This window comes from Pangasianodon hypophthalmus, chromosome 23 (assembly GCF_027358585.1).
Source record: "Pangasianodon hypophthalmus isolate fPanHyp1 chromosome 23, fPanHyp1.pri, whole genome shotgun sequence".
In the NCBI taxonomy this organism is placed as follows: domain Eukaryota; kingdom Metazoa; phylum Chordata; class Actinopteri; order Siluriformes; family Pangasiidae; genus Pangasianodon; species Pangasianodon hypophthalmus.
Genome location: NC_069732.1, coordinates 11,839,010 through 11,856,905, shown reverse-complemented (window position 1 = coordinate 11,856,905; position 17,896 = coordinate 11,839,010). Strand labels below are relative to the sequence as shown.

The window sequence follows — 17,896 nt, the reverse complement described above, 5'->3', positions numbered from 1 at the left end:
AAACATCATGTGCAACCTGTGCCATCCTTGCATACTCATTCTGAGGCGTGTAAGTCTATGTGTTTTTTCCAAAAAGCCACAGTTAAATTGCCTTGAATTCACCATTTTCTTAACAAATGGGCCATATCGCCCCACCATGCTGTGTTTACATGGAATAGGGCTGACCTCTTGTCAGCGCTGATTAATCCAGAGGGAAAAAAATAACAAAATTAGGTAAGCCATAGGAGCAGTAGCAATTTTCTCTCTCCCTCTCTTTCTTTAGCTTCATGTAAATTTGAAAACAGACTGTATATTTTGTTTTTTAACTCTCTGTCTCCCTGTGGCGCAGTTTGTCTACATAACTAAGTAACCAAAAAGCCACATAAACATAAAACTAATAATGTGAGGCAGCAAATTTAAGTAGTTTAAAATGCACTGGTTTGAAATTTTTTGAAGGGATATAAAACAGAGTTATGACGTCAACACTCCATAAATCTCTGTGGAACCACTGTTCACTCATATGCAGAGAGAAACTAACAAAAAAAAAAAACCTTTTTACAAAACAGTAACTTTGTTTTCATCATTCGAACAACACGTTCCCTTGGTAATGATTACTATTTGTGACTAGTATTATTATTATTATTATTATTAACTAATTCATTCATCTTCATTAACCGCATTATCATGGTCAGTGTTGCTAAAGTCTATCCAAGGAACACTGGGCATGAGGCAGGAATACGCACTACATGGTACATTATTTCATTGCAGTGCACCATGAACACACACATTCACACCTAGGGGTAATTTAGTGTTACCAATCCACCTACTGGCAGGTTTTTGGGAGGTGGGAGGAAACTGGAGAATCCACATGGATAGGGAGAGAGCATGCTCTGCTCAATTCCACACAAACAGTAACTCGAGCTGAGGATCAAACCAGGGACTGTGGAGTCAGCAACGCTACACACTGCACTACCATGCCTCTCTATTTCTATTATTATTAGTAGTATTAGTAGTAGCAATAAATATAACAAAACCACCCTATTTTTATTTCACTTTGTAAAGATCATGGGGATGAGCTCTTCCACTCTGCAATGAGACATTTAATCAATAAGAAATCATCGGCCCAATGTATTCTTTTCTTTTTCTGGTGTCAGTCATGATTGAAGTATGCATGAAGTAATGACCACAGGAGTTCCAACTTCAGAGCTATGACTACAGATTTATTAAATCAGAACAGGGAAGTTGGATCATCATGGAGACTGGGAGAGGAGGAAATAGCCTAACTCATCCTATCCCATCTGGCCTGCCTTTTATTCCCCTCAGCTCCTCTGAGTGTGTGGAATGTAGTAAATCATACAGGCTGGCCATCCCTGCAGTATTTTCTCTTTCCTCTCATGTCCGTCAGGGGCCCCTTAAGACAATCTGTAATTAAGGCAGCATGGGCTTGGTATACACACACACACACACACACACACACACACACATACAAACACGCACATACTCTTTCTTACTCACACAGACTCTTATATACCCCCTTGTCCCCCCTGCTTGTTGTTCATGTACTACTAAACCAGGACATGACATCAACATTGGTCAAAAATATGTTTTTTTTTTTTATCCTTGCATTGCTGCACTGTTCTTGGCTGTTGGCATGAACCCATGTGGAAGCCTTGGCTTTGGATTTATGGCATGCTTCCCTTCACCAGACGTCTGCGGCGAAGCAGGCATTCTGCCGGACAGCCCGTATGAGACATCCATCACTGCAAGGCCATCGGAGTGGGAAGAGCCACTTTCACAGGCAGTGCTGCATGGAGTACCAGGCAACTACAGACTGGGATACACAACTTTATTTGAAGGTTGGAAGGATCCTACTGGTATAGTGCAGGCTGTATTTTACTCTAATGAAACGTTTCCTGAGGTTTTACTGAAGTGCATTTTTCTGCTCTAGTTTTGTTTCCTTAGGTGCTGAGGGAGATTTTTATTTTGTTCTTTGGTTCTTATTTTCAGGTTGCTTTTTAAATTTGCCATTCGTGTTATGTGATATCATTTAAGAAGTCTATCATTTTAATTCCATCCATAGTTGAGATTTTCACGCTAAGTTGTATGTATTTTGGTCTTTATATTATGCTAGGTGTACTAAATTAGTATGCTGGCTAGCTAGTTATTTAACTGGTTCATATGTGGTTTGAGGGGAAGATTTACAGTCTTGTCCCTTAGAGAATTTCCTGAGCAATTTATTGGCATTTAGGAAAATCCTACTTTGTTAAAGAAATAATGTGAAAAGGTAACACTGCCAGCTGTATTTAAGCTAGAGAACAGCAATGGTCTGTTGTATTACAATACTGCAACTATAGTTAAAGGTAAAATATTTATTAACAGGGGTGCTGTGGTATCTGGCACCAAGACATTAGCAGCAGATCCTTTATGTCCTGTAAGCTGTGAGGTGGGGCCTCCATGGATCAGACTTGTTTGTCAAGCACATCCCACAGATGCTTGATCAGATTGAGATCTGGAGTATTTGGAGGCCAAGTCAACACGTTGAACTCTTTGTCATGTTCCTCAAACCATTCCTGAACAATTTTTGCAGTGTGCCAGGACGCATTATCCTGCTGAAAGAGGCCACTGCCATTAGGGAATACTCTTGCTTTGAAGGGGTGTACTTGGTCTGCAACAATGTTTAGGTGGATAGAACGTGTCAAAGTAACATCCACATGAATGCCAGGATCCAAGGTTCTGCAGCAGAACATTGTCCAGATGCACCCTGCCATCCACATGATGTAAAAGAAAATGTGATTCATCAGACCAGGCCACCTTCTTCCACTGCTCCATGGTCCAGTTTTGATGCTCCCATTGTAGGCACTTTCAGTGATGGACAGGGGTCAGCATGGGCACTCTGACCAGTCTGCAGCTATACAGTCCCATATACAGCTGCGATGCACTGTGTGTTCTGACACTTTTCTATCATAGCCAACATTAACTTTTTCAGCAATTTGTGCTACAGTAGCTCTTCTGTGAGATCAGACCAGATGGGCCTTTGCTCCCCACGTGCATCAGTGAGCCTTGGACGCCCATGACCCTGTCACCAGTTCACCAGTTGTCCTTCCTTGGACCACTTTTGGTAGGTACTAACCACTGCATACCGGGAACACCCCACAACACCTGCTGTTTTGGAGATGCTCTGACCCAGTCGCCTAGCCATCACAATTTGGCCCTTATCAAAGTCACTGAAATCCTTACGCTTGCCCATTTTTCCTGCTTCCAACACATCAACTTTGAGAACTGACCGTTCACTTGCTGCCTAATATTTCCCACCCCTTGACAGGTGCCACTGTAATGAAATAATCAATGGTATTTACTTCATATTCACTGTGTGTTTATAATATGGGTGTGAAATCACAAAGCAGTATAATACATATTATAATTATAATCCATATTTGTGACAACTGAATGTTTCTATATATGAAGTTTAACTTCACAAGCATTTTCTAACACAGCTCACTAAACACATATTCAGTGCTTTAGCAGCATGTGTAAAGAGCACCATCTAGAGTTTACTAAAGGGTAAAAATAGATGCAGCCAAATATTACTGGAAATAATATTGCAAATATATTGCAAAGTTTCAATCTAGTGTAATAACAATAGAACTAACACTGACTGCTCTCTCCTTCTGAGTGTCTGCCTTTTTATTACTTTCTCTTTCTGTTTCACTTACTTTTCTTTTTTGTCTGTCTATTCATCTGTCTGTCTTGCTCTCACAGACACTCTCTCTTTCTCTTTTTTTCTCCACTCTTTTGTGTGCAGTGTATGATTCATCCTCTCAGATCAGTCATTCTGTGTATGTACTTCAGCACATTTTATCGCATTTCTTCTTTGTTTACTGAGAAACAATGCGGTATAAAGAGTGTTTTTGCAGTCTTTGAGTGGTTTATAGAAGAGAAGATACCCTTCTTGCCCAAATCCACAAGGACCTGGCATTCAAATTCCTCATTATTTAATGAGATCAAGACTTTGCTGGTTTGATTGCAAGGCACTTTAATAGCATATCATATTAAATATGTATTTCTTTGTCTTAATTTTCTTAGAGTTTCTTATTCACAGTTTGTAAAGATGATGTTACATGATCAATCAGCAAGCAAGTTTAAAATGGCTACAGAATGAATTATAAGAGGTTACAAAAGTTCATCTAGAAACATATTTCATGATTATTATTAATCTTTCATACATTTTTACTGCTTACGGCTACAGTGTTCTATGGCACAGATGGCACAGGGTAGGGTTGCCGCCTCACAGCTGCAGGGTTACAGGTTCACATGTTCATGTCCGTGTGGGTTTACTTCAGGTTCTCCATTTTCCTCCCACCTCCCAAAAAACATGCTGGTAGGTGGACTGACAACTCTAAATTGCCCCTAGTGTGTGAATGTGTGTGTGTGTGTGTGTGTGTACATGTTGCTTTGCAATGGACTGGAATCCTATCCAAGGTGTTTTCATGCCTCAAGCCCAGTGTTTCCAGGATTGGCTTGGGATCCATCGTGACCCGGTCCAGGAAAAAAGCAGTTACTGAAGATGAATGAATAATGATCTCTATTTTATTGCTCTTAAAGTTTATTAATTATATGAGGATTCCATAATATTGACCTTACACACCTGGATCACACACCCGCTGCTGCACGCACATGGAAATACATACCTAATGTTTGTTCTTAATGGATTTCAGTTGCCAAGAGATGTGCATAATTACACTAATTACATGGCAACAGACAGTCTTTTCATCACACTGCTTTGATTTGGCTGATGGTTGAATTAATTGTGAGTGGTTGTTAATCAGATCAAACTGGAAGTTCAAACAAGAATCCTGTTGGTGTTTTCTATTATTGGATCCATGCTCTTTGGTTGGGAGATACGCTGTCTACATTAATTATGTTCTAGTGCACATGGCACGCGATGTAGATGTTTTCTGTATATGGGGTGGTGCTGTGTGTGCGTGACATTGCCTGTTCTTTGTCTCTAGCAAATATTCTGAAAAGAGGAACGAACAGTCAGGTAGTAATTTTTCGATATTAATAGAAGATGAAAGGTTAACTGTGTATATTGATAAATGTATTTCTTAAAATGAATCATGTCCTGAGTTATCCTGTGGCTTTGCAATTTCTCTATGGAAATTTCTTTATTATGGGCGTACGGTGACAGAAGTCTGGCAGAGATTTAGACTATTCATCATTTTCCATTATTCTCAGAGATTCATGATGGGTGACATTCATGAAGGTTTCAGCACCTGTGTCTGTGAGCCCACATGTCTTTGCTTTATTTCAACACCCCCAATCAGTGGCAGTCATCAGCTGAATGCTGTTGAGAAAATAAAGGGCTGTTTTATATTAAACACTCTCGTCATCATTTAGCAGTAGGCGGTCACCATGGCAATGTGAAAAGAACAGAAGTAATGACTGATTGAAAAACATTACTGCTGTATTACATCTAGTCTCAAGACTGGCCAATGCTCTGGCTATATAGCTCAGATTATTATTATTATTATTGTTATTATTATTTTACATTTTTTGTTACAAAGGTACAAAATATACTGTTTCCAACGACCATGATGAAACATGCATTACAAGCGAGGAGCTCTGTACACACAAATACATAAAATGTAAATGCAAATTTACATGTAAATTTCCAAATATAACACAAGAACAAGTGGAGCGCAATACTCTAACTATACAGGAAAACATAACATAGAACCAGAAAATATGTACGTAGGTATGTATATAGTAATCATGTATGTATATATGAATGTAGTGATCTTTTCGTGAGTCACAGTTTATAGAAGATCAATGCTTTAACTGATTGAACAAAAAGAGGGACTGCTCACTGGATTTCATTTATATTCACAACAACAAGGTTCAATAATTTATGATCACATGTATGAAACAGGCTTCCCCTATAGGGGGCAATAGATGCAATTATAATGGATACCTTTGCAATGCAATGCATGCAAAAATCAGTTCCAAATTCCAAAGGTCAGAGGATTCACTTGCGAAAAATACTCCTTTTTGCTTCAGTCTTGTATTGTACTTTTAAATTTTATATATATTCATTCTTATTTCATTTCATTTATAATGTTAAATTATAACATTATGATTTTGCTGCTGTAATAGGTGAATTTCCCTCTGGGACGAGTAAAGTCTATCTATCTATCTATCTATCTATCTATCTATCTATCTATCTATCTATCTGATATGTGGCTCTGTTTTGCTTTTCTGAGTGATCAATTGCTGTGAGCATGGCACTGTGATAATGACCAGAAAGAACAGGTCCATCAAAGGTGAATAAAATTGTGCATTATTGATGTGAAACTCCATACAGTATATAATTTCTAAGTGTGGCTGAACTGCTTGCAAATGAATAATCACACAATTGTACTTTGGTTAATATCATTCATTTTATATCGAAAGCCTCAAGCTTTCCAGTCTGAATGTTCGAGCATGCAGGATGCTACTTGTCTTTGTAAATTAAGCAAAATGACAATTTTACTCCCTGTCACACTTTGACTTGCGCTCAGACCTGCGGTGGACAATCTACATCATCTAGGGCTAATAATACACAGATGTAGAAAAATAAATGTGTTGCTATTTTAAAAAAAGAAAAACATTTTAGCATTGAAATGGTTACACTTTCTGTGAGGAAGTGTTTATTTAATATTCATGGAAGGCGTCTCAGGTATCAGCACTTTGCAGAGTTTGTAACGTTTTCCGCCACAGGAAAGTCTTCACTGCATAAGACTTGGTGCTTTCTGGTTTCTCAGTAACATGACTTTTTTTTGTCCTTTGAAAAAGTGAGGCTGGTGAAGGAATAACTTTATAGCTACTATAACATAAGTGATAACAGGAACCAACTTGTCTCTTAGATGTTAATTATAACTATTTAATTATTGTGCTGTGGTGTAAGAGGAATGAAACATTGGGATGTGCAGTTATAGGAAATTAATAAACTGTTGGGTGGTAACGGCAACTCTGCTTCATGTTAGGCCACGTCACATCACTCTGTTGTACATTATTTTTCTATAATCTTGTTTTATTGCTTGCTTAAGAGATGCCCTGGATTAAGAATAATTCCATGAAGTAAACAGAAAATTAGGGCTTGTGACCAACTTTATTGCATAGGGCACGTACACCACCACCACACCGCATAGAGCATCCTTATTCATAAACTGTGATTCACAGTGTGAGGTAGAGAAATCTGATGCTGCCAAGCATGAGGTCACAGTTAAAGGATTAGTGGTGTCAGTTGTTTGCACACCTTCAGTGCTGACACATAATCCTCAGTGATGAACAAATAGCACTGTTTATCTTTTAAACCCGCATTTCCTCTTCCTGTATTGAGTATCCCTCACAGCAACAATGGTCTTGTGTGTGGCATATGCATAAAGATCAGTGAAGATGCAGCCTTTTACAGCAGCCTCACAAAGCAGTTAACAGGCTTGGGGAATGACAAAAGGCATCCTGAGTTAGAAGAAAGCCATATAAGTCAGACTCATTTACAACTGCATATATATCTGTACTGCACTGTAAATGTAAAAATCTACTGTTAGTCACATACATAAAGGATTAAATAGCAGATTGTGGATCTTATCAGTAGTCAAACCACATCAGAAACGTTGCGCACACCAAAAATGTTAGCACACATCACAAGAGTTGAGACAATAATACTTACAAATTGTGAAAATGATATCATCCTGATATAGTTTTATGTGAAATCACATGCTAAGTGAGAGTGGTAGAGGGAAACAGAGTTAGCTGCAGATGTCGGCCTTACTTTGCCCACCCACACCGGACCGGCTTTCCCAGAAGTGTAACTACTATGGTGTCAACAGACAGGAAAGAGCTTATCGTCACAAGTGCAACTGTGGGTGAATACATGAAGTCAGATTCAGATATGAAGATCAGTCACCACATTACTTCTGTTGGCTGCTGTACACCACATATTAGGCAAATGTGAATGTGTACAAATGAGACTATTAGATTCTAATCAAGCCAAACTCTGACCTACTGATCAAACCGTATAGGCTGATTATTTATCAGCCTTTCTGAATGCACAATTATAAAGAACCTTCTGCTTAAACAGATATGCAGCTATGATAATCTGACATAAGCTATTTAAAGAGTAGCGTTTGGTAACATTGTCGTGTGATGTTTCTATGAAAATAGTTATTTAGGCAATTAATTATTTCTTAATTACTTAAATCAACAATGTGGAACATCTGCTTGTTTAACTCTACTGGATTTTTTTTGTATTTTTTTTTTTTTATAAATACTGTATTTAAAGAGAGTATTTGTTTGACTACCACTACTGTTTCAGAATCTGATATTTAATTTTCTCAGCACAGGAGTTGTCATTAATTTAATGGTTTCCAACAGACTTTTAAGAGAAAGGGCAGGGATTGATTTATGTGCCAAGTTTGGTAATCTCTAATTACTGGCTCTTACAAAGTATGTCTTCATGTTCATTGTTACATACAGACTACGATCTACATGCAAAGGAATTTTTTTTTTTTTTTTTTTTTTTTTTTTGTCGGGTTTAGAATACCAAATATTAAATATACTAACTAATACACCTCTCCTTTATTAGGTAATGTTATTCAGGTATCTGACTATATTGTCAGTTCCTTATGTTCTGAGCTGCTAGGGTGCTTTCCTTCAGAACTAGTGGAGTTTTCCTGTGAACATATTTCACAATTTGTCACCTAATGACCTTGACTGTATGTGGGTAGCCAATAAAAGGTCACTGCTACATCACATTTATCCTCTTTCCATTCTCAAGTTTGGGAGTTGAGGAAGTAGATTCAAAGATGCTAAAATATAGCATTCTAATTGTTTGGATTCTTGCTAATAAACATAATTTTATTATTATTTAACCATCAGATGACTGTTTGTTGATGCTTACCCTGGGTGGCGATAATTCTAGTGTTTGACTTATTACTATTCTCTCCACCTTTGACTATTGTCTCAGCATGTAGTATCATGGGTGCTGTGGATGCAAAGTGATGAATAAAAAACAGAGCTGGAATCTGTCCCATTCTGGAACCTAAATGTCTCTTTAAAACAACTGTATGCTACATATACTGGACAATTATGGTTTGTGACCATTAGACCTGAAAGATGGATATTTCCAAAGTCCAACTGCTGTGAATATACAGGGGTACATACATTTCTCTACTGTCATATCAGCAGAAACCAGAAGAAAGGATGTACCAGTTTAGGGTCCTTCCTTTGGGGTTCTGGATTTTGGTTCAGTTTATGTTTGTTCTAACACATTTAAATTGTAACCACAGACATTTACTTGGAGTGAATTTATTCAGAATGGTTTGGAAGTGCGTTTACAGAAGAAATGTGTTATTCGTGAAAAAAAAAAAAAAACATTTTTTTGAGTTTGTGTAAAAATTTACATTTCATTAACGTGAACCTTGATTGATAGACTTCAAATAATGTAAATGGCATAATTTACTGCAATTTAATATACAGATTATGTTGTCCTTTATACACAGCTTCACTAAAAGTTTGATAAATAAGGCCCCATGTAGGAACATTGTCAGGAACGTAAGAACATTAGTATTTACTATATCTGTTTTCAACTTCCAAAATAATTTATTTACATGTAAAATCATACAGTGACAGAAATAGACCTTTCTGCCCAGGGTGAGAAGGGTTACTCAGAGTTTCCTGGGGTTGTGAAAGGAAAGATTAGAAATATGGTAGCACTTGGCTCAATGAGATTCTGGTCTGGCCTAATGCCTAGTAATAGCTAAAGATTATAGCGTGATTAATTATGCATCATTACTGTGGGGATTGTTACCACATGCACACTCTTAAATCATTCTTCAGCCCACACCTGCTGACGGGAGGATTTATGTTTGCTCTCTTCAGTGGTAGAGATCACTAGCCACGCCAGGCAAATCTTGATGAGGGGAAACATCAGGGTCAAATGTTTTAAATGCCCACTTAAATGTTACTCTTTTAGCTCAGAAGTAAAGAATGAAATTTGTGTATTTGTGTGAAAGAGCATTCATTTGTTACTAAAGAAATTTAGTAAATTGAGAAATTTTGTTAAAAAAATTCTGTAGTTTTTAAGAATGAAAAAACAAAAGTAATTAATCCCTAGAAATAATTATATTTGAAATGAACTTATTTACAGCATGCTTGACACTTCTGTAACATGGCATTTGACAATCATGAGATTAAGATCTTTCTGGATCAGAATGTCTGTTCTTTGACGGATGTGTTTTCGAGCATACTTAATATCATGATCTCATATCCATCTATCAAGTACATTTCATCTGCCAGCAACCGCCAAGTGTGTATGACTCCTACTCTCAACCCTGAGGTTTCTACTTGCTGGTGTGGAGCTGAGCTAGCCTCCTAGCTTTCTGTACTTCAGCCAAAGGAAAGATGGAGAGAGAGGGTGGGTGCACTGGCACGATCAACTGTGATGACAGAGGGAGTTACAAACTGCAAAAATGAAGTGTATCTGTGTGTGGCTTCGACTAGAGCTTTAAGAGATAACTGATTGCGGTTGTTATATAAGACACTGGAATGGAAAATTACACATTGAACTAATGAAGCAAAGGGCACATAATGAACTGATGAATTTAAATACAAGGGTTAAGGCATTTCTTATTTGAGGAGGTTGTCACTGAATGTGGAAAAGATGATTAAAGTCAAAAGATAAAATTTTTCAGCACTATGGGCAAGGAAGGTGCCTCATGTCTGTTAAACAGTAGTTTCAGCTCCAGATGATTTAAAGAGATCTACTGTATATGTATGTGCATGCAGTCATCATAAACTGTGTTGGTTTATGATAACTTTAAGATTATGGCTGTTAACCGATGTTATAAATAACAGCAGGTGGTCCTTGTATCTCGTGCTTTCTAGAGGCGACTATGGTGCTGGTATAGACAAATAGAAGGTCAGACCAGGTTCATTGCACCTATGATGAAAGCTCTTATCTGTGAATAGGTTGTCAATCCAGTATAATATTTTAATTAATATGATTTAACAAAAATAACCACTTTCACGAGCACTGCCTTAGGGTTTAAAGGAATACAATAGCATTCTCTGTCTACTGCATTTGTAGTATATAAGAGATTGTCACAAAGAAGACAAGAACGGAAAGCACTTATATATAATACAGGCCTAAGGGCAGTCTTTCAATAAACACTTATAATTATGTGACTAAAAGACTAAAATACAACCATTATACTCTAACAGTAAGGGTCTTAAAAGGAAACAGGCATGAGTGAATGTATTACCAAAGCTGTTCATGTGTAGGTTTATTTAACTTTTAAACTCCGGAACAAAAAAGTAATTCCATGTGCCATGTGAAAGTGGAAGTGAATGTATATACTTACTTTGAGCTACATTGACTGATTTGGCAGCATGTAACCACAAATTCTTTTCATTCATCTTCAATAACTGCTTTATCCCAGTCAGGGTCACGGTAGGTACAGAGACTATCCTGGGAACACTGCACATGACATGGGAATATATCCTGTATGGGATTCCAGTCCACCACAGGCCACCGTACACACATTTATTCCTAACATTCACACTTAGGGGCAATTTAGCATAGCCAATCCACATACCTGCATATTTTTGGAGCAGGGAGAAAACCAGTGAAGCAGGAGGAACCCCATATGGACACAGCGAGAACATGAGAAACTCCACACAGTCAGTAACCTGAGCTCAGGATTGAACTGAAAACCCTGAAGCTGTGAGCTGGCAATGCTACCTCCTGTGCCATCATGCCATGAAACACACATTCTTCTGTCTGACTAAGTAGTCCCATCTCTGAAAGAATTAATTATATGAAATATATTGAATTATATGAATGAAATTTCATTTGCAAACATGTATGTTTGGCTGAAAAATTCATGAAAGCATTTTTTAAAAATGATTCATATAAATGTTTATTGACTGCTCCAACACCTGCCATCAAACCTCTAATATAAAATCGTAAATAGGTTTGCTGTTCTTCTTAGACGTAAACAGGTAGAGTAATCCTTTAGGCAAGACCAGACTTTATTTTCCTTCTCACATTTTATTCCTTTTGAAATTATTTCATCTCCACCCAAAATGTTATGTGCTCAGAGTCACTCCACTGCTGTCTATAGGAAATGGAAAACTCTTGATGAACTGCTCAAAACAGTGGCCTGGGGGAAGGTACTGTGTAATTGCACAACAGTGCTACTTTTAGAAATGAGGAATGAAAGGACCTAGAATACAAAAAAACAACCATTCAGTAACATGTTACCACAAAGAGAGGCTGATATGCCTTGGGCTGAGGGTATCCCCTCACAGCAATGAGTCATAAGATTTCTTTTTGACTAAATCTTCTTTTCCAAATCCACCCTTGGCACATCAAACTTGTGGCTGCTGGGTGCAGAATTATTGACACAAACCATGATAAAAAAGCTATCTGATTTATTGCACCCAAGGCAAATATTTTGGCTACAATGGGAATATAAAATGGGTATAACAGATCTCATCAATAAACTATAACAATTCTGAAAATGTTTACTATATTGCAAAACATTAAACATGACAGTGACACTGCAAAATATTGTGCCAGTGCTGAAGTCTTAATGTCTTCACACGGGAAGCCTAATTTCTCTCATTAAAATTGTTTTCAGTTCATTATTTCCCAAGGAAACTAACATTGCCTTGGGGTTTAAATGAGGTCTGACTTTAGTCTGCTGCACTTTCTCATGTTATTTCAGAAGAAAATATTCAATATCTTCCTTCCAAAGTGTTATCTACATAGTGTACCTCTATTAAATTTCATTTCTAGTAAAGGAAAAGCATTTTATGAACCCTGTTAAAAAATATGGCCTTGGGGGAGAGTTGCGAAACAGAAGAAAAAATGAACACGTGAAGACACAAGCTCTCGTAAACACACAGAGGGAGGCTCCTAGAGAGAGACAAAACACACACAGAATTAAGAGATCCAACTACAAGTTCCATATCTTATCGTGAGTCAGTGTTCTTGAAAATCAGTGGCCTTCCAGTACAGAAAGGTGATGTGAGGTTAAAAGATGATGACAGTGAAGTTTTCAGCTGGGAGTGAACTAAACTCCGCTCTACTCCTCTGCATTTGCTCTACGTTTTTTCTTTGAGGTGGCCTTCTGGGGTGACGGCTTCAGCTGGGACTCGTTGTGTTGCCTTGTATAGCGCTTACAAGTGCACGAGGTCACAGCAGTGACCTTGTACGTGCGTGTACTGCCATCCTGGCACCAGAGCCTGACGCGCTGCGTGCGCATATGCTCGTTCACGCACCTCCACTCGGACGCATCCCGCCGTGCCCAGTATCCTCCTCCGATCCAGTTGGGTAGCAGTTGAGTGGGCAGACACTCACCAGCACACACCAGCTCCTTCACCGCCTTCAGGCTGGTGCACTGACCGTCTGATATGTACTTGGTGGAACGCAGCTCTCTGCAGCCCAACTGGCTTTGCTCTGTGAAGAACAAGCAGACATCTTCATAGTTATATAGGCTGCAGTGTTTCTGAGGACTGTGCCCTTCTCCCTACCCAGGCTACACCGTACACTCTCAGAAATAAAGTTACCGAGCCCTTGTCACTGGGGTGGTACCATTAAGGCTGCATGTAGGCCTATGTATCTTTTACCGCATTACAGTAATGTTCAAATGTGCAATATTTTATAATTTTATATAATTGTATTTCTTACAACACCGCATTACTGTGATGTTCATATGTGCAATATTTTATAAATTTTATATAATTTTATTTCTTTTATTATTCCTAAGGGTGTATATACAGTTATAGTTTAAACTTTTCTTTCTTCCTTCCTTTTCTTTCTTCCTGCACTTTAACTGTCTGTGAGCTGCTGTGATAAGTGAATTTCCCCACTGTGGGATCAATAAAGTTAATCTTATCTTATCTTATCTTATCTTATCTTATCTTATCTAGGAAGGTGCATATGGTGTCCAATTATGTACTTTAAATTATTTTTAAAGGTAAATTATTTTCCAGGTAAAATATACACACTAAAGATACCACAGATGGTACCACCCCAGTGACAAGTAAAAGAATAGTTTGGTACCTTTATTTCTGAACATGTATACAGTAAGAATTCTACTCATTTGATCATACTCATATGTAGAGGTAGAAAGTAACAGCCATTCAAAGTTCCACTCACAATCACTGACACTGAGTTTTACAATTCTTTATGCAAAAGCCATGGTGGAAAATATCGATGTGCTAATGAAACCCTAAAGTACAGAATAGAGCAGTATAGAGAATACACATAATGCAATACAGAATAGTAGGGCATCATTTAGTACATGGAGAAAGCCTCATGTAGGTTAACACTGAACAGATACTGTAAGCTGTAAAAGTGAATTTGAAAATTTTGCCTGAGTTATTTGTATGTTTGATTAGTAAAGTAGGCTAGGTTTAATTTACAAATCCAAAGATGGATGTAATCATGTAAACATTAAGTTAAAAAATAGACAGTCACTTTGGTTTATATATTTGTGTAGTTAGTACAAGTTTGTTGTGCTGTGCTGTAGCTTGGTAGGCAATAAGATATTGATAAATATGTAGCCTGCACATTAAAACAGGAAGAATATGGTTAAAGCAACTGAGTGAGATTAGATTCCACATTGTTCTTCTGATGCTGTATAACATTCATACATAATGCTGTATAACATTCATACATAATTCATAATAATAATAATAATAATAATAATAATTATTATTATTATTATTATTATTGTTAGTAGTAGTAGTAGTAGTAGTAGTAGTAGTATTGTTGTGTTGTTGTTGTTGTTGTTGCTAAATGTAACATTAATATGATTCACTCTTGAATTTGAACACTAATCACCAATTCTCTGGTTCCATCAGGTATCTGTCAACTGGTAACCTCAAGGGTACACATTTTGTATCTTTTACCAAGGTAGGATACCTTTAAAGCTTTATCGTAAAAAGATACACATTACAGGTACAAAAGATATACCCTTGAGGGTAACACCCCACCAACAAAGGCATAGTTTGATACCCTTTAGAGAGTGAAAGTACTTTTCATCAGTGCAAACAGTAACATCTAATCAAGTAGAAATATCTTGCAAATAGTCCAATTTATCTAGTATTTCCAATTATAGGATTACAATAAAATATTAGGAATACAATAAGACTTTTTTTTCTAGTTTCAGCCTTGAAAGTGTCTTGTTGTATTGGTAGATAATTTGTCTTATTTTAATCATTTATTTCGACAAAAAACAGAATAAGAAAATTCAAATGAGTGAAAGCATCAAAGTGAATAAGCTTATATTTGATTTATAATAAGAAATATTAGATAAATTTGCCCATATTCAAGATATTTTCACTTCCTAAGATATTATTTGTGCAATGAAGTAATTGCCTTTTAATGATTATTTTAACAAGGACAACATCCAGGCACAAAATGACATCTTAGTGAAAGCTGAGTGGAAATATCTTAGTGAAAGTTAAGTAAAAAAATATCTTGTATATAGTCAAATTGATCTAGTATTTCCTATTATAAGATTACTATAAACCAAATATAAAATTATTAAGCCTATGTCTAGACATTATTTTACAGATCTCAAGTTTTAAATTTTGTCTATTGGCAGATAATTTTGCAAATAATTTTGCACATAAAATGCTTTAAATTAGCACAATTATCTACCAATAGCACAAGACTATTTCATGCTTGAAATTACTTTTAAAAATGTCTAGGAATAGGTTTAATAATCTTATATTTGGTTGACTATAATCCTGTAGGAAATACTAGATCAATTTTATTATTCAAGATATTTCCACTTGATAAGATGTCATTGTTTGGAGTGTAAAGCTGCTGTGAGCATTTCTTTAACACTCTTTAAAGTTAGAAGTAGAGAGAGAGAGAGAGAGAGAGAGAGAGAGAGAGAGAGAGCAGTAATGCATCCTTTTTACCCGGAAAACAACGGTAATGTCATAGCCTATGGAAAAGAAATTGAAGACAAGATGCACATGTTTGTTGTGCAGAGTGAGTAGTAAGCTACGCACCTATTTGCCCTGTGCTTTCTGTACGTCTCCCGCCGCCCCGCGCTTTGTTTACAGATCCATTGGCCTGAGGTTCCTGGAGCGAAGAGGCCGCGATGCCATCCGACAGTTCAGTGGCACCATTCTGAACTCCTTGGCAGCTCTTCAGCAGGGCACAGAAGACAATCATCAGCCAGTAACCATGCATGTTCAAGTGTATATGACACCAGTAGCCTTCCAGTGCTCAGTGAGTCTCTAAACATTGCATGAGTGAGGTGATATCACCTGTAGCTCATATGATTATATGGTTTTATACTCATCCCTCCCCGCCTTCAGCCAACAGCACTTGCCTGGCAAGTGAGGTTTGTAAGAAAGGGGTGTGCGCTTGCATTGATGGTAGGTGCTGAAAATGTGGTCATGTTCAAGCTGGAAAGTCTACACCATGCACATCTGAGCAAATCCCTGTGGTTTCACTATTCACTTTTTGTTGTCATCACCAGGACATGTAATAAGACTGAAAATTAGAAAATGCTGTGCTCTGTGTTTAGATTTTCTTTTTAACTACACTATTTTAACATGTTTACACACATTCTTTGAAATTAATGGTGTAAACTAGCTAAAGCACCATGCATTTATCAATTTTATTTATTTATTTTGAATTTTGAATTCTTTAATCCTATTACAACCATGTATGTAAAAGTTGAATAACATAACAACATGTGGTATTCACTTAAAACTATTCCAGCAAGCTATAATAACTCGAAAGTCTATAATACTCTGACACCAGTTTCTTGAAATTTGCTTTTACTTTTTTTTTTTTTTTTTTTACTTGTGTGTTTATCAAGTAAAGAAAAGGCAAGCCTACTTGTTGAGCATATTTTTCACCACTCTTCCTAAATTGAAAATAAGCCCAACCTTTTGAATGGGTCAAATATTTTGGAAACTAAACTTTAATGGAGAATATGTAGAATTTTGTCAAATTCAGTATTGTAAATTATAGTATTGTAAGCTTTGTCTCAAATAGCATGCTAATATACTATTCCAGATTATTTTTGAGCATGCATAACTATAGTGTGCTCACACTGAGAAATACAAACAAGTATATCTCTATGTATATTTGTAGAGCTAGTGAGGCATGGAGGAATGGATATTATGCACTGAAGGGAATAGGAGGGTCTTGGAACAGCAAACGTGTGCTTTACTGCAAAAAATATTGTGAATATGGGTAAATGAATCAAATATTTCTTATTATAAGATTATAAATCAAATATAAACTTGTTCGGCTTGTTTTTAGATGCTTTAATTCATTTTAAGCTTTACGTGTTACGTGTTCTTATTCTATTGGCTGATTTTTTTTTTTTTTTTTGCTTCTTTCTAGGAAGAATGCTTAAGATGAAAAAAAAAAGAAACTGGTTTAATAATCTTATATTTGGTTTATTGTAATCCTATAATAGGAAAAAATTAGATAAATGTAAGTGCATATAGAATTGGTTTAATCTCTGTTATTGCAGTCTAGTGCAGTCGGTGAGTAGGTAGAGATGAATGTGTACTTTGTTGGAGAATTTCTGCAGAATCAGATGTATTCTACCTTCCTTATTCTACTCCAAACAGTTCTCTAAAGCTCCAACATGTGCAACAAACCCATGAAATAAAATACACCAGGATTATTTTACCTCTAACTTATCCAAACAGGTGTCTCTGATGAGCATGCCAAATAAATGTATGACAGAAATGGCAACACAAAGACCCGTGTCCTCTTTATTCTGCTGAAACTGTGTAAGTCTCCAAATGAAACAAGGGTCTAATTTCATTCTTTCCTAAGGCTGTTGCTTTCAATTCATCATATTTTATCACTGGTACACTTCTTTGA

At 36.9% G+C, this 17,896-nt stretch overlaps 1 protein-coding gene across 1 annotated transcript; it reads right to left on the bottom strand.

Moving 5' to 3' along the window:
• Positions 1-9,336: 9,336 nt before the first annotated feature.
• sostdc1b (sclerostin domain containing 1b) lies at positions 9,337-16,234 on the bottom strand. The gene is made up of 2 exons (XM_026930095.3): positions 16,051-16,234; positions 9,337-13,480 (listed from the first exon to the last, which is right to left on the bottom strand). Exons 1-2 carry the CDS (start codon positions 16,232-16,234, stop codon positions 13,107-13,109), a joined length of 558 nt encoding a protein of 185 aa, XP_026785896.1. The 3' UTR covers positions 9,337-13,106.
• Positions 16,235-17,896: the final 1,662 nt, after the last annotated feature.

Excerpts from the sequence above, each read along its gene's own strand:
- sostdc1b (XM_026930095.3), bottom strand. The coding sequence starts at position 16,234 with ATGCATGGTTACTGGCTGATGATTGTCTTCTGTGCCCTGCTGAAGAGC. Across the intron at positions 13,481-16,050 it reads AGAAAGCACAGGGCAAATAG|AGCAAAGCCAGTTGGGCTGC; the intron begins GTGCGTAGCTTA and ends TGTTCTTCACAG.